The 25903-nt window shown below is 46.9% G+C and overlaps 1 protein-coding gene across 2 annotated transcripts in view; it reads right to left on the bottom strand.

Annotated features, from left to right (window-relative positions):
• The window catches only part of Stk39 (serine/threonine kinase 39), a 249030-nt gene extending 227479 nt beyond the window's left edge, over positions 1 to 21551 (bottom strand). The window contains exon 1 of one of the 2 annotated variants that reach the window (XM_075984980.1): positions 21144 to 21551. In XM_075984980.1, coding sequence (XP_075841095.1) covers positions 21144 to 21369 — 226 coding nt within the window. In that variant the 5' untranslated portion in view covers positions 21370 to 21551. The remainder of the gene's footprint in view (positions 1 to 21143) is intronic. The other variant, XM_075984979.1, reaches the window with a different exon arrangement.
• Positions 21552 to 25903: the final 4352 nt, after the last annotated feature.

The raw sequence follows: 25903 nt of genomic DNA, 5'->3' as shown, positions 1-25903 counted from the left end.
GGCCTGCTTGGCATGGTGGTACATGTCTTTAATCCCAGGTCTTGCTAGACAGAGGCAAAAGGTGTGAGTTTGAGGACAACCTGGTCTATACTGTGAGTTCCAGGTTAGCCAGAACTACACAGTAAGACCCTGTCTCAAAACGAATAACGACACTGATAAGGACCTTGCTTCCATAAAGTCACGTTTTGCTCTGAGTATCTGAGAATTCGGAAAGCAGATGAGAATGAAAGCAAAGGTCCAGACTGAGCTGAGTTCACATCCAGCTGTGTGACCTTCCTCAGCCCACCAGAGTCGGGCTCACAATTTACAAAATCAGGACACTCCTACAGCCCTCAGAAAGACCTAGGTGAGTGAGCATCATCAGACATAGGGATGGTGAGGGCTTGGTCCTGTCTGGGGCACTGGGGGGCTCCCCAAATATCTGTCAGAATCATCCCTGACTGGAGGATCGGTCTTCTGGAAGCCGAGGGAAAAGAAGGACAACGGAAGATGACAGCAGACTACATAGCAAGACCCTGACTCGATAATGATGATAGTGATGAGGAGGAGGATGATGGTATGAGTTTGCCAGCTTCAATCTCTCTCAAAAGTCCTGGGGCAGACAAATATCTACTGCCTATTTTCTTGATTGTATTACAAAATATGACGTCCTACAAGAGTCAGGTCACATGCCCAGTTTTCTTTCTACTGTGTGATTTTATATACATGTACGAATATGTCTTTTACCTCCGCACCATTGAAGCGAAGATAATACCCAGTCATATATTCTACATAATCACATTCATGCACGCTTGGGGCCCTTTGAAGGAGAAAAGGAGAGTATAAGGAAAATTAAATCCAAAATAAGAAATAATGGAATATTCTTTGGATGAGTAACTCTAAGGGAACTGACGAAGAGCAATCTGCATATACGCTATTTGCTAACAAGGGAACTGGCCACTAGGGACCAGTAAACTAGGGACAGACACCAAATGTCAAATGTACAATAAAACAGTAGGAAAGTTCCTTATGTCTTCACCAAATAATAACTAAAAGGAAGCTCATTTACACACAGACTCTAAACCGGGCTCCTGGTGACCGTCAACTCTCTGCGAGGCAATCAAATGTGGATTAACATACCTACAGCTAAGGAAAGCTTGAAATCGCCCCTGTTCTTACCAAAAATGATTCCAAAGGCTTTTTTCCCTAAATAATAAGCAGCATTGCAAAATCTTTAATTAAAGTAATAATGCTTAATTCTGTTCATGAACTAAAATTGCATGTTAAAGCAGATTTTCAAAGGCATTTAAACGACCAGGGGGAACATTCTAAAACGCCATCAGACCATTTAATTTTCCTTTCCAAGTAGGGCTGACATTGCCTTTATTTTACCTAACAAAAATCCCCACCAAATGATTATCAAAACAATCTTTCCATAAACAGGAGCTTAAATGCTGCCTCTCAGATCAGATTACATTTCAAGTGATCCTAAACCAAGCTAAAACAGCATTTAATGAACTTCGTTCTCACTCAAAGAACTGACAGGGAGGCTGCCCTCGGGTCCTAAGTGGTACACATCAAGGTCAAGAACAAGGTTGCTGCCGGGCAATGGTGGCGCACGCCTTTAATCCCAGCACTCGGGAGGCAGAGGCAGGTGGATCTCTGTGAGTTCGAGACCAGCCTGGTCTACAGAGCTAGTTCCAGGACAGGCTCCAAAGCCACAGAGAAACCCTGTCTCGAAAAACCAAAAAAAAAAAAAAAAAAAAAAAAAAAGAACAAGGTTGCTGACTGGAACATTCCAATGACCAGTATTGACTATGGCTTCAAAGTGAAGGAGGAGGAGGAGAATAGAAAGAGAAAGGGATGCTTGATAGTGACCCTCGAGAAGAGAAGGCGAACTCTTCCAAAGCATTTAACAAGCTTTCATCCCCGACCACGGGCCAGATCACCAGAGTCAGCACCACACTGGCAAGTATCAGATTCTCCTCCCAATATCCGTGGGGAAGACACGGCTCAGATGAACGACCGACACAGAAAATGGGTGCTTCCAAGAGTATCGGGTTCTGGATTCACTTTCAGAACCTCGCTGTCCTTCCACATACAGGATGAGCTACTGCGTACTCTCTCAAACCAAGCAGAAAAGGCAAATGGTACGTGGGGATTTGGGTACCAGAACGTCTGAGTTTCAGATGGTTCACAACTGAGGTAGAGCGAACATTTCCCAGATTTATACTCCTTATGGGAAAGAGAAGGGGAGGCTAATCCCAAGGAAAGTATTTAGTGACAAAGAGAATTCAAAAAATAAATAAAATATAATCTTTAAGCATATCATAAGCACACAGACCTTCTTATCCAAAGGGGGCCTTAGATCAGGATGACATCTTGTGGATTACATGTAATATCAGTCTCTCCCCTCACCCTATCCTTTCCTTCCCCCTCCATTCCTCAGAGCCAATTCAAATAGACAATCTGTTAGTCTAGTCACCTAAGGTGATGTAAATTCCTAAGATGAGGTACCTGATGTACCTGAGGTCCCTGACCAGCCAGAGGTTTCTGATGCTATACCATTATCCAAGCAGGGAGGGGCATGTCTGCATTTATGACAGTCAGATGTCTCACAAAATGATTGGTGAAAACTGTCAGACTTAGCCGGGCAGTGGTGGTGCATGCCTTTAGTCCAGCTCAAGGCAGAGGTAGGTGCATTTCCGTGAGTTCAAGGCCAGTCTGGTCCACAAAGCTGTTCCAGAACAGCCAGGACTATACAGAAAAATCCTATCTCCAAAAATCAAAGTCACAAACAAACAAACAAAAACCCTCAGACTCTTTTTCTCTGGGAACAGGACTGGGAAATGGTAAGAAACTCCAGCAACTATTAATGTGGCTTCAGTGGAAAACAAATGGGGAAACCGAGTCACCCTATGGGGCCTCAAATGAGTCAAGGCTTGCACTGAGAGGATACGTTGTACCAGAGAAGAGGACGGTGGCAGGAGCGATCAGCAGGAGCAAGGGCAAGCACACTTGTCCTGGCTGCTCAGTTTAGAGTTGGTAAGAAACGGAATCCAGAAGGGAGGAGATGTCAGAACTCCCGCAGCTGGGGTCATGGCCACCTCGAACATCTGCATTCCATTCCCACAGCCTCCAATAGAAGCTCAGTTTTTCCTGGACTCCTGAAAAGCCTGGGGCAGAGAGTGGTAGCCTTAGCTGGCTATTCTCCCGTCTGTCCTCATAAAGACTATACTAGCACTTGGGAAATTTCAATATGTCTCTACTCCTCCTCAATCAAAAGGTTAGTCAATTTTTTTATTCTGTAATCCAGATTTCCCAACAACTCAGAAAAACTTTCCATAAATTTCTCCATAAAAATGGCTTTCGTGACATTTCCTTTTCAGTCCAAAAAAGTATCTAACTTTCACTCTCTAACCTCAGGGGACAATATTCGTCTTTTCTAATGTGCCACCACCCTGCCTGGCACTTCTCTCCACAGAGAAGGAAGCGCTGAGTCCCTGTGCCACTTCCATCTCCCAAACTTCATGCTATAGACGGATGAACAGGGACGCAAGGCAATGCTGAAGCACTAACCACCCATGTGGAGACGGGCATCTAAGGAGAGGGCCAAGGTTTGGGGCCGGGGCTGGAGAGGTGGACCCCCTCTTAAGAGTAAAGTAGGAATTAAAGCAGGATGTCTTTCATTCGAGCGCCCTTAGAACTTGAAAAGCCAGTAATTGGCAAATAAGCAGGCAATTATTACCAAAAAAAATGCAGAGAAATTTCATAGCACTATCCAAAGTATAAACCCCAATTCTGGATACATACCCCCATGAAATCCTAAAAGCCTGGAACCAGTCAAGTGAGTTCAGCAATCAAGGAACTGGCTGAATAAATTGAGGTGTGTCTATTAGCACAAAACTGATTCTTGAATAGGAAGTAACTTAAGAAGACATGGATCAACAAAGAATGACCTAGAATGATCATTGTCAATATTTGTAGTCTGCATGCTTTGGTGCAGATACACAGAGAAAATAGCAGAAGGAGCTGTATGTATATATCCACATATACGTGTGGATGTAACTTTATAAAAGCAAAGCTTCTAAGCTGTCTAACAGTAAGTATAGTCACTCTGCTACACACACCATCAGTATTTTGGAAGTGTATGTCTATATGCTCACCAAGAAAGAGAAAAACAATACCCACAAAACTAGCCATAGAGGCTATCTATGGGAACGAAAATCAAGGAGTATTTTTGTTGATTAAATACTGAGGTAGTCTACACCACTACAACCTAAATCTTATTTTAAATAATGTAAAGGTTAACCATGGCAATAGCTATTTCTATTTTATTCTTTCGTAAAATCCTTGAAATTTAAAAGACAAAAATACTCAACAATAATGTCATTAAATTCTCAGAGATCCACTTTTTTTCTTTCTTCATGGCCACAAAACCAGATAGCGAATTCAAACAAAACAAAACAAAACAAAAAACCCACATATTTAACCAATCTAGAAAGAAAAATGGCACTTCTAGGTTTAGACAAAAGGCCAGTGGGGAAATCAAAACTTCCTACTCAGTTCAGACAATCTTTTTTATCTATTCACGTATAGGGGCTGGGGCTGAGTGTCGGGGGAGGGGGTGGCACTTGAGTTCAAATACAGAGGAAGTCTCGTGCAAGCTCGCCAAGTGCTCTACCACCTAGCTACATCAGCAACCCGAAAAGTTACCCCGCCCTTCACTTTTCTCTAAGCCACCCTTGTAAACTGTTTAACTCTCATTAAGCAAAGGAGCAAGTGTCCGAAAAGGATTCTCCACTGGTACACAGAGGCCAAAAATCTAAGTTTGTAACAAGTAATTGAGAAACATTAAATTATAACATCAACGTAAGGTTACAGCCAGTACATCCCATGACCCTGAAAACAGTTTTGAACGGGGGGAAAAAAAATACATTTCCACCCTGACTTCAGTGGTAACAAAGTGTACCTGGCTCAGTGTGCACTGAGCGCTCAAAGAACAAATCACTTTGACCAATAAAGTGTTGCTCTAAAACTGATTTAATTTTCTTTCTTTTCTTTTTGCTCTCTAAACAAATTATTTGCGATAGTTCTAAAAGTGGGGAAAAAAATAGCAATTCCTAAAAATACCAATTCATACTTTTTCCAGTTTCAGTATTTGATCTGAACCTCTCTTGCCAACGCCAAAACTCAAGCAGCCCCCTCTAGTCTGGGGCGATACGGGACCGGTGACTGTTCTGCACTTTTGCTCATCTGTGTTATACAAAGTTTCCATAATGATCGTCTATGGAGACCAGGAGAGTATTCCGGGCGTTTAAAAAAATTGACTTGGAGTTATTTATAGCCTCAGAGACCCAGGAAATATCCTTTTCTCATAGCTTTCTCCTTCTGTGGGAAAGGGGCAACTGGACCAGCCCAGGAAGGGCTCTCCCACAATTCCAACCCCACGCTAGATCTATCTGTTCTCTGTAAGAGAAGTCACTCAGCACTGAAGTCTCTAAGTTAATAAATATGACACTGAGCCCTCTTCCCCCATCTAAAAACACATGATGCTTTAGGAGACGGTCTTTCACAAGGAAAATCTTGAAATTCTATGAAAGATCAAACTCTCCGTCTCCTATCTCTGCCACTGGCACACAATAAAGGAAGCACATTGGACAAATTCTATTAATAACTACTTCTACTTTTCTAATCTTAAGAGCTTGTTTGCAAGTTCCAGCCAGGAGGGGTGAGAGCAGCTGCTTGTGTAACCTTGACGGAAGACAGGTCGTCCTCTCTCCTGGAAGATCTTCCTCTCTGACAGGCCTCAGCTCCAAGACAGAGAGAGGCAGACGCGTGGAGTGCTGAGGAAGGGGACAGGTGCCTAGCCAGATCAGCCAAACTGGCCCCGTAACAGATGTCACTGCCAAAATGCCCGGATAGCCTAGGCTTCCAGGCTTTGGAACCTGATGGCTGGCTGCCCCTTTTACAAACCAAGCAATAAAATACTTCTGGAGAGGCTTCAAAGTAAAGGCACGTCCTTCATTATCTAAGCAGCGATTCGCCTTGAAATGAAGCGAAGTGTAGATGGCATGTTTATTTTTAGAGCTGTGATAACCGGAGCTCGCTGACTTCCGGGTGGCAGGAGGAGTGACTGCAGGTGCACGTAAATAACCTATATGTTTAATGTGCTGTTCAATTTGCAGAACGAAACACTGAAAGGTAAAAAAGAGACCAGTACACACGCACACACACGCGCACACACACACACACGCACACACACGTACACACGCACACACACGCACACACACATGCACACACACGCACACACATGCACACACAACACACGCACACACACACACACAGACGAATGCATGTGTTCACACGTGCTCACACAAGCCACACTAGAAGCCTGTTTATTTTAGCAAATCATGTATTCCTAAAGTTACTTTTATTAGAAAAATCACCCTGATCGTTAGTTACACAGCAAATAGTCTCTAAAACCTATATTCACCAAGGCTATAGCACCAGGGAGAGTATGGTCAAGTAGCTGGTGACTGTCAAGGCAAAATGAAATACCTTTTCCCCAAATCTCAAAAGGCAGCCCAACCCGGACTCTGGTAGGATTTCTGAGTGACAGACAAGCGACAGCATTCCTCAGGAGTTTGTGAAGCTGACTCCCCTCCACTTCCCTTACCTATGGCCTAAGGGGCCCATGGCTGTCTGTGTGCTGTGGGATATTTGTACACCATGAAAATGAGCTGCTGTGACTGCTGTAAAAAAAGAGCTGACCCGCCAACAGCTAGGCAGGAGGTACAGGCAGGGCTTCTGGGCAGAGAGAGGACGCAGGAGGAGACGCCAGAGACAGGGAGGCAGTCAGGCATGCAGAATGAAAGAAAGGTAAAAGCCACATGGTACAACGTAGATTAATAAAAGCAGATTAATTAAAGTTATAAGAGCTAGTGGAACAAGCCTAAGCTCAGGCCGAGCTTTCATAATTAATAACAAGTCTCCTTGTTGTTATTTGTGAGCTGGTGGTCCAAAAAAAAAAATCCGATTGCACCTGTGGAGCCTGGCTCCTTCGGCATCACAAGGACCTGAGCCACATTTCAAAATTCAGGCCGGCACCTGAGCACTCCTCCCTTCCTCCCCTGCTCTCCTCCTCCCCTTCTTTCTCCCCCTATGTTCCCCCCCACAGCTACCCCTAAACTCCCCCCACACACAGTTGCTCCATATTCATATCCATGTTCATTCTCTTCCTCGCCCCTCCCTCTCCTGTGCCTCTCACTGCTCTCTAAACTCTACCCCTCCTTCCCGGCTATTCTCCCCTCTCTCAGTCCGCTGGCCATGTTCCGTCTCCCTCTCTCGCTCTGCTCTGGACTCTTCCAGATGCCTCTGGCTCTTCTCTCTCTCTCTCTCTCTCTCTCTCTCTCTCTCTCTCTCTCTCTCTCTCTCTCTCCTATCTACAATAAAAAGAACCTTCCCCTTAACCACAGAGCAGTCGTGTGGTCAGTTTATACAGAGACCTCTCCCACCAGGAAGGAATAAAAGTTAAGGCTGGGGAGTTTTTCGTGCAGGAGCTTTGTGCCTAGTCATCAGTCTCTGTGAAGTGGTGTCCAGCCTTCATTCCTAGCACTATAAACAACAAGAAGTAAAATAACTAAAACTGTAATTCACAATAAAATGCTATTCAGATAAAAGTTGTGCTGCTTAAAACAATCGAGAACTAGAGAGCCAGTGGGCACCTCCCCTCAGGTCCACTTGCGTGCAACACTTCGTATACACAAAGAGCGTGGCGTGAATGATCTTAATAATACATAAAGCTCATCTTTCGTATTTTGGTTTCTCTCTTCTAGGCAAAACAAAAAACCCTGAAGGAGAACTTGATATTTAGATTAAGACAAATATAAATCCAAACAATGTAAACAATGTATCTAAGACTTATCTATTTTTAGTTTTTATATGAGATTTTGCTTGCAAGTCTGTAGATACGTATATGCCTGGGGCTAGAGGAAGACAGAAGAAGGCACTGGATCCCCTGGAACTGGAGTTGTTGATGGTTGTAAGAGGCTCTTCTGCAGGATCAGTCAGTGCTCTTAATCACTGAGTCGTCCTCCAGTCCAATTTTATCTTCAATATGAATGACAGAAGCACTAGACAAAATGCACTGAACTTTTACCCTCCTTGTGCCTGGAACTCTGATGCCCACTTCTCCTTTAGAACACTTTAAACTGGCACACAGTCACAAAGCTGCCTGTACGGTTTCTTAAAGAACAGGATGTTAGAGGCTGGGAGGACGGGGCACATCTGTAACCCCAGCACCCGGGAAACAGAGGCAGGAGGAAACAGCTAGCCACAGCCATCCTGGCTACTACAGGAGACCCTGCCTAAAAGAACAGAACATAAAGGCTTCTGATAAAATCTTGCTTTTTCGCCAGGGCGTTGGTGGTACAAGCCTTTAATCCCGGCACTCGGGGGCAGAGGCAGGCGGATCTCTGTGAGTTTGAGGCCAGCCTGGTCTACAGATCAAGTTCCAGGACAGCTAGGGCTGTTACACAGAGAAACCCTGTCTTGAAAAACCAAAAAGAAAAAATATATATTTGCTTTTTCTGTGACAGCAAACAGCAGTTGAAGCTGAGTATCACAGTGTCCCTTTTTCAACAGCCTAGGGGTATTTACCCCATCCTGACTTATGCCCAAAGCAGCCCTGGTCTTAAACCCATGCTGATGAGCACCATGTGAAGCTACACAGAACACGCCCTAGTCCGGCCTCCACACTACGCAGGAAAGCAGCTGTGTGAAAAATGTTGCCACAGCAGTTGTTAGTAAAGGCCAGGCACTGGGGTTCGCAATCCACAAACTTGAAAGGGCATTGCTAGGAAAAAAATATAATAACGATAATGATTACGGAGAAAAACGTCCTCTTTCCCAGACGTGGTCACTTGAAGGGACACTATCCGAAGGAACCACAGATTACTCCTGTGAGCTCAAATTAAACCTTCACCTGCCTGCACCGACTTCTGACACCCCACACACTAATCCCTTTTCCTAACAAGGAAAGTGCCCTCCCCACACAAGAGACAGAGAATATGAATTTGTCCTGTGGGGGTGACAGTGGGTGTCATTTGCTTTGTGATCTAGAACAGAGGCTAAGCCGCTAACCTTTAACCACCAAAACTTTTTGTCATTAGTGCATCTCCAGCCACCCCCCGTCCAAAAATGTTTCTAAATTAAAAGAAAAGAAACTATGATTATAATTCCCAATAAGCATCAAAGATAAGCAAAGGTATTATTTTCTTCAGGGGGGGGTTAATTTCAGAAACTCTAATTCTAAATTTAGTAATATCTGCTAGTACCTACCAAAAAATAAACAGATGATTAAATAAACAGACCAGTCAGTCCTCTCTCCATGACAAAAGGAAACCAAACGAAGCAATTCAGTCCCTCATAACCAAGCCTGACTCTCAGACATATACTTCTCTCCAAATAAAGTAATACTTCCCAAAACCATTTCTTTCGGTGTTTACAGAATCATGGGAACACATCCAAAATTAGTTAAGAGAGGCAAGATAACAGGTTACACCTTAGCCAAGCATGGTAAAGCACGCCTTTAATCCCAGCACTAGAGAGGCAGAGGCAGGCGGATCTCTGTGAGTTCCAGGTCAGCCTGGACAACATAGTTAGTTCCAGGACAGCCAGGGATACCTAGAGAGACTGTCTCAAAACAACTAACCAAACAAACAAAAAACGTTAAACCTTAAAATTACCTCAAGTCAGCAGAGATCTCACCACAAAGATGCAAACGGTTCTCCTCAAAATATGAGGTCTACCTTCCAAAACGTGTTGAAGGAAGTCAAAGATGTCGATACACAATAAACTCATGATGCTTGCCTTTCTTTTGTACTTGTAAGTCAGGGTGGAACCTCAACCAGCCTCTTAGAAATTGCTCTTACACTGCCAGAGACATCATAACGACAGCAAACCAGTCGCAGCACAGTTCCAAGAAACCACCATCTAAGATGATTCAAGGCCACTGTCAACCTAGACTGGACTGAAACTCGCCTCCGAGACAAACCTCCAGTTGTGTCTGTGAGTATGTTTCCAAAAAGGCTAACAGAGGCGAGAAGACACACAGACTATAGTCCACATGGTGGTACAGTCCCAGCCTGAGTAAGAAGGGACAAGCCAAAGTGAGTGCCGGCATTCACCGCCTGCTCCGTGATCAGCCCAGGTGTGAGCAGACAGTCTCCCAGTGCCAAGCCTTCCGTACCAGGTTGGGCTATATCCTTAAATGTGGGCCAAAATGAAACCTGCCTTTTGCTTCCTGTCAGATATTTGGTCATAACAGGGAGGAAAGCAACAGGAAAGCGGTAATACACCATCCAACACACCTGTCAAAATGCCTGATGGTGATATCACCCAGACTTGTACTATCCAATGAAGCAGTCGCCAGCCATGACTGGCTACTGAGATTCTGAAATGTGAAGTGTAACTGAAGTGCTGTGTCATGGTTGAGTCTGAAATGCCCACAAAGGCGCATGTTTTGAACGCTGGGTATTCAACTTGTGGTACAATTTTGAAGTCCATGGAGCCTTAAAGAGGTAAGATCTGGCAAGCAGAAGAAGGTCGCCGGAGTAGGCCTGTGAAGGTTAGTTACACGTGCCCCAAGCCCAGCCTTGCTGTCTCTGTTTCCTGGTCCACAGACACATGAGAAGCCATAGACACACACTCTTGCTCCACGAGCCTGGCCACACCCTCACTGCCTCCTTGGACATCTGAAAGCATGAACTAAACTTTTCCTCCCTTCAGCCATCTCTGTGAGACCTGGGTCATGGTGATGCAGAAGTCACACAGACCACTCTGTGCTTCCTTCCTTAGCTTGATTTAAGGTCAGTGAAAATGTCACACGGAGTCCGTGGCCATATCTGTCTCCTAGAATGTTGCTGCTACTCTAATAACTACAACGTGCCCACTTGACTCAACCCGTAAGCTGAAAGCTGAGCTATTCCAGATACTTGCTGCTCTTGAACTTGTGTTTTATACACACACAGGCCAGGCCACCACACTGACAGGTTACAGCCAAGGACTCAATAGAATCGACTACAAAACACTAGGTATACGAAGACAGCTGAAATCCATCGGGTCCTAGGACTCACGAGCCCGGGTACCTAAGGACGAAAAGGACTGCAGGTGATGATGCACTTAGACTTCTGGGGTCTTGAGTGATAGAGCAAAGGTGTTGGGGTGGATTTTTCTTCAGCGCCTCCCAAAGTCAATTTCCTTATTCTCCTCACATGTTCATGCCATCTCTCACTTGGGAACGGATCGCAGTTGGTGGTGACCTGCACCTCCTTCCCTAGAAGAACCCCCTTCTGGTGTTTCAGTCAAAAGTAGACAGTGGCAAAGGGAAGGAAGACAATAGAGAAGAGAGGAAAGGGGGACAGGAAAGGAGTGAGCAGGGAGGGGAGGAGGGGAGGAGGGTAGAGAGCCAGTGAGAGGAGCAGGGAGAGATGGCAACAAAGACCACCCTGACAACATAAGAGCCAAACTAAACACGTCAGGAACGAGAGCGAGTGTGGTGCCCCTCATTACAAACCAGGTACAAACGGATGCTTCCCGCTCAAAGCAAGAGCATCCACTCAGCGAAGACCTTCACCATCAGCGGAGCAATTATGAGTGGGTCTCTACCCGTCACAGGTCAGCGGCTTCCAAAGTCCTCCCATGGAAGACCCAGCTATCCCAGCAGGCATCCGTCTCTGTGTCCATCCAGTTAGGCTGGCCAACAGTTCCAACAGCAACTAAAGCTGGACACCTAAAACCCCATAAATGTCACCACATTTTCCATATCTACCTGAGAAGGATAACTACACAGAGCATTCCTGATTCTCGGCTTCTGAAAAATTATATTAAATGTCAACTGCCTCCAAGAACGCGGAGATACAATGTTTGTTGAGGTCTCTGTGAGCTCCACCTTAAAAGGCATTTTCATATATATAAACACACAATCAGCTCAGAGCATCCATCACTTATTCCCTCAGTACCCAAGACGTTTCTCACAGCTATGCCCGAGTTTATTCTCAAGTAACTGTTTGGCAAAGGAGAAGAGACTTGAAATACTTCGTCACTGGCTCGCACTTGGGTTCCAACGTGTGTATCTCGATCAATTCTAGAGAGAAAGCCGTGCCAGGCTATCGTCGGAGAGGTCTATTTCTCTTCCTCCTGCTTTCCAGTGAAGCCAAGTCTGAAATGCCTTTTTAATTAAGACACTGAATTCTTCTCTAGTCCCAGAAATTCCACCAGTGAGTAGCAGATTTGAAAAAAGAAACCTTGGAACGCTTACATCTCTTCAAGTATCTTGGGGCTATCTGGTATAACTTAAACAGAAGTGTCCTGAAAGAGAATGTAGATCCTCATATGATGACTTGGGGAATTTTACTTTAATGAGAAAACAAAGGATGTACCACAGAAGAGCTATAACATGCATTAGATGAGATTTTACTTAAAAAGTCAGGTCGAGTGCTACAGTCGCTACGGTCTTGGCATGGACCACTCCCACCCCATCACTCTCTGTCCATTATAATTTATAAGAGTGCAACTCCTGTCTGCATAACAAACTCTGGAATCTCACCGCCCTGCAGTCCTGCTCCTGGGTTTCATCCGACTCTGATCTGCAGTGTTTCTGATTTCTACACGGTAAGCAACTTCAAAGAGCTTCAAGGTGAAGGTTATACCTGAACACACGCACAGCAAGAGATCGCTGGTGTGTCCAAAAGTGCGGGTTAAGTACTGGGGATGCTAAAGGGAGCAGCACAGATATCCTTACATCTCCTACGATGCCCAAGCACAGGGTGGAGAACCACAGCAGGCAGCTCTCAAGCCCTCAGACCCAGTGGGCCATTTCCAAGTTCAAGTTCCATGAATCCAGGAGGGGAAGCCTCCGATGTGCTCCCCAACAGGGGCAGGCAGAAGCACTGAAAGTGCTCCCCAGTGGTCTGCAGGGCTGAGTTGAGATATACAGAGCCGTTGGAGCTGACGGGCCCAAAGTCAACTCAGTACGACTCATCAAAGGCAAGATCAAACCCTTGGGATCAAAAAAGACAAACTCAGATATCAGGCGACTGACATTCATTCATCCCTCGAATTCAGACTCACATTTGTCACAATGATCAAATACTGAATAAGAAGTGGGAAGCATGGAAACGGGAAAGGGTCCTCAAAGAAGCTCTGGCCATCCTGGGCCAGGATGGACGCACAGAAAACCATCCTCCTGAGGGCAACGCAGTGAAGGGCACCACAGGATGAGCAGAAGGGAGCCGGAAGAGCTAAGGACAGAAACTGTTTCTGGGAAGAAAAATCCTTTAGTCCAGATTTCAAAAGCACCCAGAACAGAGTTAACATGTATAAAAACAACAGAGTGGTGGTTAATGGGTTTAGTCAATGTAGGAACATGTGCCAACATACGTATGTCTTACACATGCACAGCTTTTGAGTGTGTTCAGTGCATAGGTACACTTTCAACATGCATGTTGTACTGTAAATGAATACAACTAAAATAGAGACGCAAAGGACTATGGTACAGAGGCAAACTGAAGCTGGCAGAATGGTGTGCCAAACAGGAAAACTTCACAGTACAGGCGAGGGAGGAGAGAAGCCTTTCCACATGTGTGCAAGGTTCCCCCCGGCTGGCGATGCCATCCTGCAGATTGAAATGCAGAGACAGAGCAGAAAAGGGAAGCAAGAGCTTTAAATGTTGTGTTTTGAAGGAACCCTGAGAATGACTAAGGGCAGCCAAACAGCCTGACAGCACCACAGACATTCTGATATAGAGGTGGGCCTGGGAGCACCACAGACATTCTGATATAGAGGTGGGCCTGGGAGCACCACAGACATTCTGATATAGAGGTAGGCCTGGGAGCACCACAGACATTCTGATATAGAGGTGGGCCTGGGAGCACCACAGACATTCTGATATAGAGGTAGGCCTGGGAGCACCACAGACATTCTGATATAGAGGTAGGCCTGGGAGCACCACAGACATTCTGATATAGCAGTAGGCCTGGGAGCACCACAGACATTCTGATATAGCAGTAGGCCTGGGAGCACCACAGACATTCTGATATAGCAGTAGGCCTGGGAGCACCACAGACATTCTGATATAGAGGTAGGCCTGGGAGCACCACAGACATTCTGATATAGCAGTAGGCCTGGGAGCACCACAGACATTCTGATATAGCAGTAGGCCTGGGAGCACCACAGACATTCTGATATAGAGGTAGGCCTGGGAGCACCACAGACATTCTGATATAGCAGTAGGCCTGGGAGCACCACAGACATTCTGATATAGCAGTAGGCCTGGGAGCACCACAGACATTCTGATATAGAGGTGGGCCTGGGAGCACCACAGACATTCTGATATAGAGGTAGGCCTGGGAGCACCACAGACATTCTGATATAGCAGTAGGCCTGGGAGCACCACAGACATTCTGATATAGCAGTAGGCCTGGGAGCACCACAGACATTCTGATATAGCAGTAGGCCTGGGAGCACCACAGACATTCTGATATAGAGGTATGCCTCGGAGTGCAACAGACATTCTGATATAGCAGTATCAATTTTGGTACCATAGCCTACTAGAGCAAGAAACAAAAATGTTACTATAATCTCCAAAAACACTGACCAGGACCAAAAGAGTCAGAAACTCAGACTCAGAGACACATATACGATAATGTGATATCTATTATACACATATGATGCAGATAGAACACTTGGGACTTGCTGATCTTGGAACTGCGGAAGGCCGGTAAGGTGGGATAGCAGCATAATCAGCATGTTTTGCACTGGGGATTTTCAGACGGAGAACAGGGAAGGAGCAACATTCTTAATGAAGGACTAGGAAGCTCCAGAAGAACTGGGAGGTGCCCGGACGTGGACTCTTGCCTGATATAGACGAGGCCCTGGGCATGAACCCCAGCACCACAAAGGAAGAAGAAAGGTCATCCAAATACTAGTTCAAAGTCAGGAAAGGTCTCTCTCTGCATTTCTAGGTCAGCCATGGAGATGCAGACCATAAAGTAGTGGCAGGCAGGGAAACAGAAGCCCAGGTCACGGCCATTCCAGACTGTAAACTGAAAAATGGGTCCAAACCTGTCTGCCAGGGAAGACTGAGACAACCCACAGTGCCAATGGCTTCTGTCCACAGATGGACAAAGGCAACTTTAGAGACCAGAATCTGGTTTTTGAGAGACAGCAGAAGCCAGATTACAGTAGGCAAAGAGGAAGTGGGCGGTTCTCTTGTCAGCTCTGCTGGGACAGGAGGAAGGGACAGGAAAGACAAGAACAACTGTACATGAGGGACCAGCCTGGAACTCAGCCCTTGAAAGGCAGGGGCAGAAGAGTTCAAGCCTCTGCCACCACAGTGAGCTCAATACCAGCCTGGACCACTTGAGGCTCTGTTCTTAAATAACCACTACCACCACCACAAACAAAGGTTGAGAGGAACAGGGGTGTAGATCAGTTGTGGACAACCTGAGGCCCAACCTACAGCACTACACAAGGAAAAGATGAGAAAGACTTCACTATTTTTAAGCTGAGGAAGGGAGGGAAAGAGGGAAGGAGGGAAGGAGGGAGAGAGGGAGGGAAGAAAGGAAGGAGGGAGGGAAGGAGAGAAGGAGGGAGGAAAGAAACAGAAGAGATGACTATCTGAAAACAGAGGGCCCTGTTTTCCCAGTCTCCGAGAAGCAGGGACTACTTCTTTGAAGTCAGCAGCACTTCCGGCCAGCATGGCAGCCTCCAAAGGCCGACTCAGAGGTAGACGAAAAGTGCAGTAGACGCTCTTCCTCCCGGCCACCTTCCCACAGGATGCTCTCACCGCTTGTCAGAGAGCCATCTGGCACCTAAACCCCTGAGCTGTCCAAACCGCCAGGAGCTCCACAGGTCTCCCCAGCTTCCTCCATGAAGTCTCAAGGGTGTGGAGTTGCCTAGGCCTAGGCCAAGCCAGCCTACCTGGGCTTTTGATTTCCACTGCATGCCACCTTCCAGATGGCTTCCAGAAGAAGGTCTGAGGGTGACCTCGCTCCTTTACACCCTTCCTTGGCAGAAACCAAGTGGAATAACTCTTGAAGCCACTTCAAAGGCTCGAGACGCCAGGGCTGTGTTCTGTCCTGATAACTTGAATCAGATTAGCAAAGAAAGTTTATAGAAGTTATGGCTGAAACTAATTGAGTGTACCCTGTGCCAAGCACCGTCCTAAGTGTTTTACACGCTCACAGACCTACTTTTGTTCAGGCTACCAATGTGGAAACTGAGTGCAAACACATCTAAGCAATTTGTTCTCAGTCACAACTGCCAGTGACTACCATAGCAGGACACAGAACACACGGCCCAGGATTTCTGACTCTAGAGACGGAATGGCTGATGTTTATTTTTAAACCCCATCCAAAATGCAGTTAAGATAAGATGTAAGAGTCAGACGGGGTTGGGGGGGGGAAGGTGCACATTATTGGTCATGAATCAAATACAACAAAAAAAAGCAAAGATTGCAGTCTCTCTTCTGTAAGTTTCTTTTAACCTTGGGATCTTTTCCACTTAATCTCATGAGCAGAGTTAAAAGAACTCTTTCCTTGGGAATACAGTCAATGCCACGGAACTGCACTAAGAAGCCTAAAGGCTGGAGGTGAACCTTAGAGACAGAGGGCCCTTCTATCAGGTCACATACACACACACACTCCACAGGCTAACCTGGGAAAATGTCTATGTATCACTTAGCAGAATTGTCACAACGTGAATGTTTTTGTGTATATTTTTCTTGGTATTTTAAAAAAGTGAAGCAGTTACAAATCAAAGGGCCAGCCTCAACTGGGTTATCCCAGGCCTCTTTATTATAGGAAGAGAGAGAAAGGGGGAGGGGAAGAGAGGGAGAGATGGAGGGAAAGACAGAAGAAAGAGAGGGAAGGAAGGAGGTAGATGGGGGAAGCCTAACTAACTGAAGTCAATGGGAAATGCCAACAGGTCTGGCAGGAAGGCCAAGAGATCAGGATATGCTCAGTGCTTCAGCTCCCCCAAGAAACACACAGGGGATCTACCCATTGTCCTCAACTACCTCTAGGCCAGGCTATCACCAACCTAGTGCTAATCCCCAAACCCTGGAACCTCCCAGAAGCTGGGAGAACACCCTAGGCTGTTTGCAGATCTCAATTTAGGAGAAGCTAAGGATCCTACAAGTGACTGCAGCCTTGTTACCTAGGTCTTGGCAAAAGGCCTGTGGACCTACCTAGACAGACAAACAAAGCCACATAAAAGAGGAACCAGATGAGCAGGGGGACCCGCTGTCAAAATGGTCCATTTCTCTTCTGTTGCCTCGGATGGCAGGAGAGTGTTCCTTTTAGACCACTCTCAAGGACCTCCATGGGTAAAAATATGAAGCAGCATGAAGAAATCAAACACAAAATTAAAAAAAAGAAAAGGAAGAAAAAGGGTTTTTCCTGATCACCACAGCCCCCCTCCCACAATGAAGACGACCAAACATTCTAAAGCAGCGATCTATTTATGGCTCCCCGGTGGAAAAGGAGGGGAGATAAGAGCGCTGCTGGAATTACCTGAACCCCGGTCGGAAACTGATCCTGCCAGGACTGCACCTCTGTCAAGGAGAGTTCACCGAGGCTGTCCGTTCTAGGACGGATGTCCAAGTCAATGTTTACACAACTCATCTTTTATTCTTTGTTTAAAGAGTCAAGGAGCGCCTGTGAATACCGCCAACACGCTCGGCTTTCAGCTGGCGACGCCGAGGTGCCCTTCATGCTTCTGAGGAAGGAACTCTAGGGTGAGGTGCGATGAATAAAGCTGGAGATGATAAACAGAGCTGGAACTCTCTCCAGAGGACGGCTGTGTGTACAGAACACGGAGTGATCCCGAATGCCCTGACACGGGAACTCAATGGCTCCACTGGTCTCGCTGCTGTTTAACGACAAAGCTCCCTCCGAGAGCGCTGACATTATTTCTAGGTCATGCCTGAACTTCTGAACCAGATTACTCCCTAATAGCATTATAGTTCCTCCATGCCTCTTACAACGGAACGGCAGTGCCACAGACACAAAACTTTATGTTTAGGGTTGGCGAGTCCTGTGTTTGTTCCTCTACAACAGGAGGGCTTAAATAAATGACCCTGGTCTGTTTGGATTTTAGAACACTCAGCCTCCCATAACGCCGAGGAGGCCCGGTCCTGTGCCCAGAAAGAAACAGAAGAAACAGTGCTTGTGCCTTGTGCCACGCTGGAAGTTAAACCACCCTGCCTCCCTCCTGGGCTTTAGGCTCTGGCATGTCTGAGCCTCCTGCTGGTGGTGGCTCACACTGTTGGAGGCACAGCACAGGCCACCTGCTGGAGGGCAGGGAGAGGCAGCGACTGCCAAACTGACTTGGGCGTTTGTAAGGCTAACCTCTTGAATATAATGTTTACGGCAAAGTGCGCAACCACAAACTCACTCAGAATCACTCAACCGGCAGGAAAGGCTAACTGGGAATGGGTTTGTCTTTCTTCGTAAACATTAAGCCATTGAAAAACCCTTTTCCAGCAATTTTTCAAGAATAGGGGTTTCCAAACAGCCATCTCTTAGATAGGAAAATATGAGATCAATACTCAGCATAGAAAAGCCCTCTCACAACATAAATGTGTAAAACCAACACGGAATAAGCAGGGAATTCATCTCTTGAACTCCTCAGGTAAATTCCCTTTTCTTTCCTCTTTCGTCTTCACTAAAAATCGAACAACCAAAATTAGCATCGTTACCACAAGCAGAGAAGGCCTTGCAACTAATCCTACTTAAACTATAAAGATATTGTTCCTTAGTTCACAAAAGAGGCCAACTCAAAATATTGTTTCCAGAGTCACAGCTTACACTTTAACCCTCATGACTAACAACATAAGAATATAAATTGGTGGTATGTAAATTGTTCTGCCTCCTTAGGAAATCTGTGTGGTAGAAGAGACCAACCAGCTCAGAGGTTTAACGGGAATCCACCGTTGCTTAGGGAAAGCAGAGATCTAAATAAGTAAGCACCTAAACAAACTCTTCAAACCAGTACACAAAGCTAATCAGTTTCTCCCCTGAAGAGCATCTGCCTCTTCACCCCGGAACACTCACTCAGCACATCCTACAGGATCGTTCACCCTTGTCTCCTAACTCATGAAGTATGTAAGGACAGGGACCATTGTTTATTTATCCTTGTATTGCTACTAGCCACCAAAATGCAGGGAACTTGGAAGGCCTTAAGACCTCGATGAGCGATTAAAAATGATGAGGTTAGCTACTAGAAAATATATAAAAAGGGGCAAAAGGGGCCACCAAACTATGTCCAGGGAGAAGAGCAAAGCTTCACAGAAGACACTTTGGCCTTGGAAGTGGAACAGGCTCTCCAGGCAAAGAAGACCCCTGTGGCAAGAGGCCTTACCTCAGCAGCAATGTCCCTGAGTCGGTTCTCAGCATCAATACATACTATGTGTGCAAATGTGTGTGTGTGTGTGTGTGTGTGTGTGTGTGGTGGGATTTCAAAGGAAAGAGCGTGCTAAGGTGGCAGGTGGACACCGGAGCCTTTGCAGGACAGCAGGGACCCAGTATAAACGCTGGGAGAATATAGGACCACGGGAGGTATCAAAGAAGTTCTGGCTGAAGAGGCTCATATGCCAAGCAAGAACAGTTTTCACTGAGGACTCTGGGCTTGGAAAGCACCGGGGGGTTGTTAAATCCTGACAGTGTCGTGAAGGTTCACTCCTAAAGAGTCTTTTGCTAAAAGTTATGAAGTATACTACAAGAATTTTGGCTACAAACGTCTATAAAGACTACTTGCAGCTTTTGCACACCAACCCACACTATCACTACACACACGAGCACACACACGCACATTTCTGACTGTGAAACACACACACACACACATATATATTATGTATGTATGTATACACACGTGTATGTGTACGCATTGCGGGCAGCCTCACTCACAGAGAGGATAAAAAGGGCTCCTCTGAGTGCCCTGTGAAATTACATTAATCGTAATTTTTTTCAAGGAGAAAAAAAATCGAGAAATCTTTTAAAGTGAAAGAAAAAATTAAGATAACTTGAATCCCCTCCCCCCTCCATCCATAGATACCGGACTATGTGGCAACAACAGCCTGAGTGCAGAGTTCATATGATGGGGGGGGGGTCCCACTTTGCCTGGCAGCATGGCTCAGGGACCAAACTTTTAACTGAATGATCTTGTAGGTAAGGTTCTAAACTAGAGGACAGCACAATCCCCCTGGCCCTTCAAGTGCTTGGCTCAAAGAAATGAACTCCGGCTTCTTGCCTTTCGACATTGCCAGGTATTTAAAAATGTAAGATAAGATGATATTAGTGAGCTGCCTAGAGACACCGAAAGGCTGGGCGAGGATCGCGGACAGCCTCGAGTTTCACCCAGTAAATCCGCCCGACGCAGGGCAGAAGGCCAGCGCTCCCGCCCGCTGATCCGCCCCGGGGCTAGCGGCAGGCGGCGCGCCGGCTCGGAGGGAGTCAGGTACCCGGGGCGCAGAGCGCACAGAGCCGGGTCGCAGGGCGGGCGTGCGGCGGCTGTCAGAAGAAGGCCAGCATCCTCCCTGGCCTGGGCAGGAGCCTGGGCCTCCGCCGCTACTACGTGGGCCGGTTCCCCACCGAGAGGTCACGGCAGGAGGCACAGGCGCGGCTGCGCCCACAGGGTCTGTCAGGACCCGTTGCACCCGGCGCGGCGCGGGGGCGAGGAAGCCCAGGGCGGCACCCCCGCATCCCCAACCCCGCCCCGGCAGCCCATCCGCGTGGTCACCCGCCACGGGCTGCGGCCCCCGCGCTGGTCGGGCGGGGGAGGGAGGAGGATGCGGCGTTACCGGGTCCCAGCTCCGCCAACCCGGCGATCCCGGAGATAAAAGTTTGCAGCATGCAGCTCGTCTGCAGTGCGAGTCACATCCGCCGCGCCACCTCCTCCTGCAGCAGCCGCGCTCAGGGAAGGAAGGGATAAATTAAAAATTAAAAAAATACAATAAAATAACTGTTAGAGCCGGTAGGCCCCGAAGCCGGCCGCTCTGCCTCCGGGCGTGCAGGCAGGCAGGAAAAACCGCATCCCGCACCCACTCCCGCCCAGTCTCGGCGCCCGGCCTGGACCGGCCCCGCAGCACCCTCCGCACTGACCAATAACCTCCTGAAGCTCGTACGCGTCTCTGCAGATGGGCCAGCCGACCGCCTGAGCTGCCGGGGCCGAGGCTGGAGCCGTAGCTGGAGCCGGGGCCGGAGCTGCGGGCGCCGCCGGAGCCGGGGCCGGTGCTGATGTCGCGGCCGCCGGGGCCGCCGCCGCTGTCACCGGGGCCGCCTGCTGAGGAAGCTGGACGTGCACGGGCGAGCCGCTCGGCTCCGCCATGATGCTGCGGGAGGAGAGTGAGGGGACGCGCCGGCGGGCCGACGGACGACCTTCCACTTGAAACTTCCCTAGCCTCGTCGCCCACACCTCTCGGCCGGCGCACGCCCTCCCCGTCCGCCGCAGCCGCCGCCGGAGCCTGCCACGAGGGGAGGGAGCCCGGAGGCCGAGCCGGGCGGAGGGAGGAGGCTACGCGGCGGAGGCGGGGACGGGAGGAGGCGGCGGCCGCCGCGCCCGCCGCGCGCCCCGAACCTCGCGCGCGCGGTGCTCTCGGCGCTGAGGGGAACCGCCGCCCCCTCAGCCGGGGAAGTTTCCAGGCGCGTGGAGCCGAGCGGCTTCGGGGGTGCTTTCGGGGCTCACCCCGCTCCCTTCCTGCTCTCCGGGCGCCTCCGCCCTAGACAATCGCGCTCTGCAGAAGAAGCCCCCCTGGGACTCCGAGGGCGGGGTCGTTGAACGGCTGCCAGGTTCTCGGCCGGCTAACTCTCCCCGCCCGGCTCAAGAACCCGGAGTTCTTTTTGCGAGTTAGCGAGGGAGACACCTCCACGGCGTCGGTTTTGTAGGACGCCGGTTAAAAAATAACCCGGCTTGTAACTTTCCGGTGCTTTACCTGGCAGTATCCCTTTCGCACCTTGCCGAAAGTAATCGCCGCTGCTGCTCTCAAATGAAACCCGACTCCCTAAGTCCCCTGGCTTTCTCTTTTGTTCAATGCCCACTCGGATCCCAGAAAGGTGATGTCAGGGACTGTGAAGTTACACGGAATGGAGAGGGGCTTGGAGTGTAACTCTGAGACCGGAGCGCTGGCCTAGCCTGATCAGTAAGGTTCCTGGTTCTACACCCCACCCCACCCCACCCCCCACCAGCAGCTTTGATGTGCTTAATACCCTGCTCAGTGGTATAGTACCTGCCTAATAAACTTCCTAGGTTCGATACCAAGTGCAAATAAATACATCGGCAGTCACATTAACCCTTTAAGACCCTGAGGTCAGACAGCAAGTTTCTTTGACTGCACCTAAGAAACTTCCTGGGGCATAAATTAACTGCAATGGAAAGTTTTAAGTAAATGCTGCCTTTTCGACGCTCCCCAAATTACCTCATCTTTAAAATAGCTGTGGTAAAACCAGAGATCTTTCTAATTGCAGGTGTCACGTTTGAATGTGCAGCTCTGTTCCCTCACGGAGGTGACCACGATTAAATAAATGACCCTTTCCTGGGGCTGGAGGGCTCCTGTGACTCAATAGCGGGATTGGTTCTGTGGCCAACATTAGGCTGATGGGGTCTCAAGTCACCACAGCACGGTTGGAGAAAGAACAACGCACGTGTAAAACGCCATCAAACGCTTAAAGGAGTAAAGATCTTAAACTTTTAAAAAGATAATTCGGGAGAAACGTAGACTTTTGCTTGGAGAAAAACCAGTTGTCTAGGGAAAACAGTGATGCAAACTGATGGGTGAATTTACTTAAACCCCTTAGAACAGTATGTGTGGATCAGTTAGGAGACAGCTACTCACACGATCAACTAAGAACGTGTACTTCATTTTATGCAGATATATTATTATTAAAAAGCAAATATATTCATTTTAATCTTGTCCAAGAAATCAGCTTCATAAACAAACTCTAGGCCTCTGACGAACAGGGGTGTTCATTATCCCAAGCCATCCCTGCCCTGTTTACCACGGCATGAGGTGCTCCCATTCTATCCTAAGAACTTTTGAGGACTGCTTTTAAAGGAAAATAAGAAAGAGCAAATGAACATGCCCCCCCCCCCCCCCCCCCCCGCTTTGTTGTACAAAGTTATATCTTCACTTTGGCTGAGGGAAGCCTTTAAGACAGGATAGGAAAACATGATTCCCAGAGCTGAGTCAAACACAAAGAACTGCTTCCTAGTCAGAGACCAGGTATCTGGTCATAAGCTCAGGGCTACTAATGCTTTTAAACTGAAGATTAGGTTACAAGACGAAACTGAGGCTCCAACATCATGGCCGGGAAAAGGACCTTTACCACAAAAGAAACAAACATACAAACAAACAAACAAGCAAACATCATCTGGCCCAAAGCAGGACTGAGGTTCAAAAACCCTGGAGTAGAAGGAGGCAAATGTGAAGAGAAAACAATGGGCCCTTCTTAGCTTCCCTTTCTGCTTTCAAGTATCTGAATAAATGGATCCTACACGCATTAAAAAAGGATTTGTTTGTATTTTCATGGCATCTTTGACCAGAAACACAATTTCAATTTAGTGATCAATTCCCAGGCAAAATCAAATGTTTCTTAAATACCTATATTCCCAAGTGTTAAGTACAAGCACTATTTCCTTGGTTATTTACGGAAACATTAACTTACAAGTTTAATCTCATGGGTTTTTTTTTATATAATTTTAAAAAACCATCACCCTTCCTCATATTTAAGCCTGGTGACAAAGGCCCCTAAGACTAGATTTCTTTAAGCTTACTGACCTGTGGAAGTAGTAGGTCCCTGACCACTCTTGCATGTTGTCATTCTGGCAAACCCTTAGGAAAGCCCCCGGAGGAGACAGACAGCTGGTCTGTGACAGGAACAGTCATTCTTTGTGGGTAACTAAATGATCTGTGTCTGATTCAAGCCTGTGATTGATCTCAACAACTCCATATTTGTCTCTCCTGTCTCCTCAACATCTCTGGCATACAAATCTCAGTCCATGGATTGGAAGTAATAATATAAATTCATCTGACAAAATATGGGTCATATATATTTAATCATTTTTTTCTTTCTCCTGAAAAGTTCCAGAGAATGGGAGCAGCTTTTGAAGAGATGAACAGGTATGGCTTCTTTAGAAAGAGGTCCCTGTTTTAAAGGATTAAAGTCCCCATAAAAGAGACCTGAAAAACCAAGCATGGTGGCACACACCTGCAATTCCAGTACTTGGGAAGCTGAGGCAGAAGGATAGCTAGTTTGAGGGCAGTCTGGGTTATATCAGGGAGACCTTGTTTCAAAAAGAAAGACATCCCCAATGTCTGTGAGCTCCTGCCTGTGTGTGTGTGTGTGTGTGTGTGTGTGTGTGTGTGTGTTGTGAGCGTGTGCGTGTATAGACTTGGAAATCAAATCTTAGAACGCATGTTTCTATCTGCCACTGAGCCATACTCCCAGCTTCAAGTAAGAAACTAGAAGGAAGTAGCTGTAGAAGTTGAGTTTTTACAAGAAACACAATTTTCTAGCTCCCATATTTGGACTGTCAAGCATCCGCAACAGCGAGGAATAAATTTCTACTGTTATAAGCCACCCGGTCTAAGTCATTTCAGCAATGTTAGTAGGTCAAGGGATTCTGGCCTTTATCCACTCCTCATCCGTAATGTCCCTGATATGATTATCAGAAATGTCTCCAACGATTACTAAGTGTCCCATTGCTTATGTAAACTAAGAAAGCACAGACTATAGTGTTTGTCTATTTGCAAAGAGTGTCTATAAGTTCAGTCCTTTATTCATAAGAAAGGATGGGTAATCTCAGACCCTAGCCTTGACAAAATGCAGTCGATTCAAATTTTGCATACAATAGTTTTTTGAATCTCTGATTTTGGAATTTAAAAAACTATCTGAGTTTCAGTTCCCTCATGAGTAGAGGAAGCCTGGTAAAACCTTCTATGCAAGTTGTTGGGTGTAATTTGTATAATGACAGATTCATAGTAGATGCTAAAAAAAAGAACTTTAAATACTGTGGTGGTTTGAAAGAAAATGGCCCCAAAGGAAGTGATACTATTAGGAGGCATGGCTTTGTTGAAGTAGGTCTGGCCTTGCTGGAGGAAGTGTGTCCCTATAGGGTGGGCTTTGAGGTCTCATATCTGCTCAAAATACTGCCCTGTGTCTCAGACCACTTCCTCTTGCCTGCATGTCAGCATGTAGGATTCCCAGTTCCTTCTCCAGCACCATGTCTGCCTGCACACCACCATGTCGCACTATGACAATAATGGACTAAACCTCTGAAAATGTAAGCCACCCTAATGAAACGCTTTCCTTTATAAGAGTTGCTGCGGTCATGGTGTCTGTTCACAGCAATAGAACACTGACTAAGACAGATGCCACCACCGTTACTAGCATACCTGCCAAGATTGCAGTAAAGATGCTTGCATTGGTGATGATGACAGAGATAAGCTCCCAAAGGACAAGAATTTTTGTTCCTTTCATATGTCGATAGGTGCCCAGGCCAAAACTGACATCTGGCACACAGCACAAGCAGTAATTATTAGGTAAATGGTGGTAACATTTTCCATCCTCTTTTATTCGAAACTGTTAGTTTATTTGCAGTGGAGTGGATCCAGTCAAAGTCTCTGCACATGCTAGGCAAGGGTTGTACCATTCCCCATCCTTGCAATACTTTTAAGATGTAGAAGCCAGGGATTGTGTAGCCGTGGGTAATCACAGCACTCGTCAAGAGGACAGAGAACCCGAGGCCTGCTGTGGCTGGCTACACAAAGTCCCTGCTTCCAGAAAGAATTCACAAAAACATCCTTTAAGAATCAGAATAAATCAGTGTCAAGGAAGGCTCTGACAAGAATGCTGGAGGTAGAAAA

This window comes from Microtus pennsylvanicus, chromosome 9, assembly GCF_037038515.1.
Source record: "Microtus pennsylvanicus isolate mMicPen1 chromosome 9, mMicPen1.hap1, whole genome shotgun sequence".
In the NCBI taxonomy this organism is placed as follows: Eukaryota; Metazoa; Chordata; class Mammalia; order Rodentia; family Cricetidae; genus Microtus; species Microtus pennsylvanicus.
The sequence above is the reverse complement of the archived record's forward strand: the minus strand, read 5'-3'. Positions and strand labels throughout refer to the sequence as shown.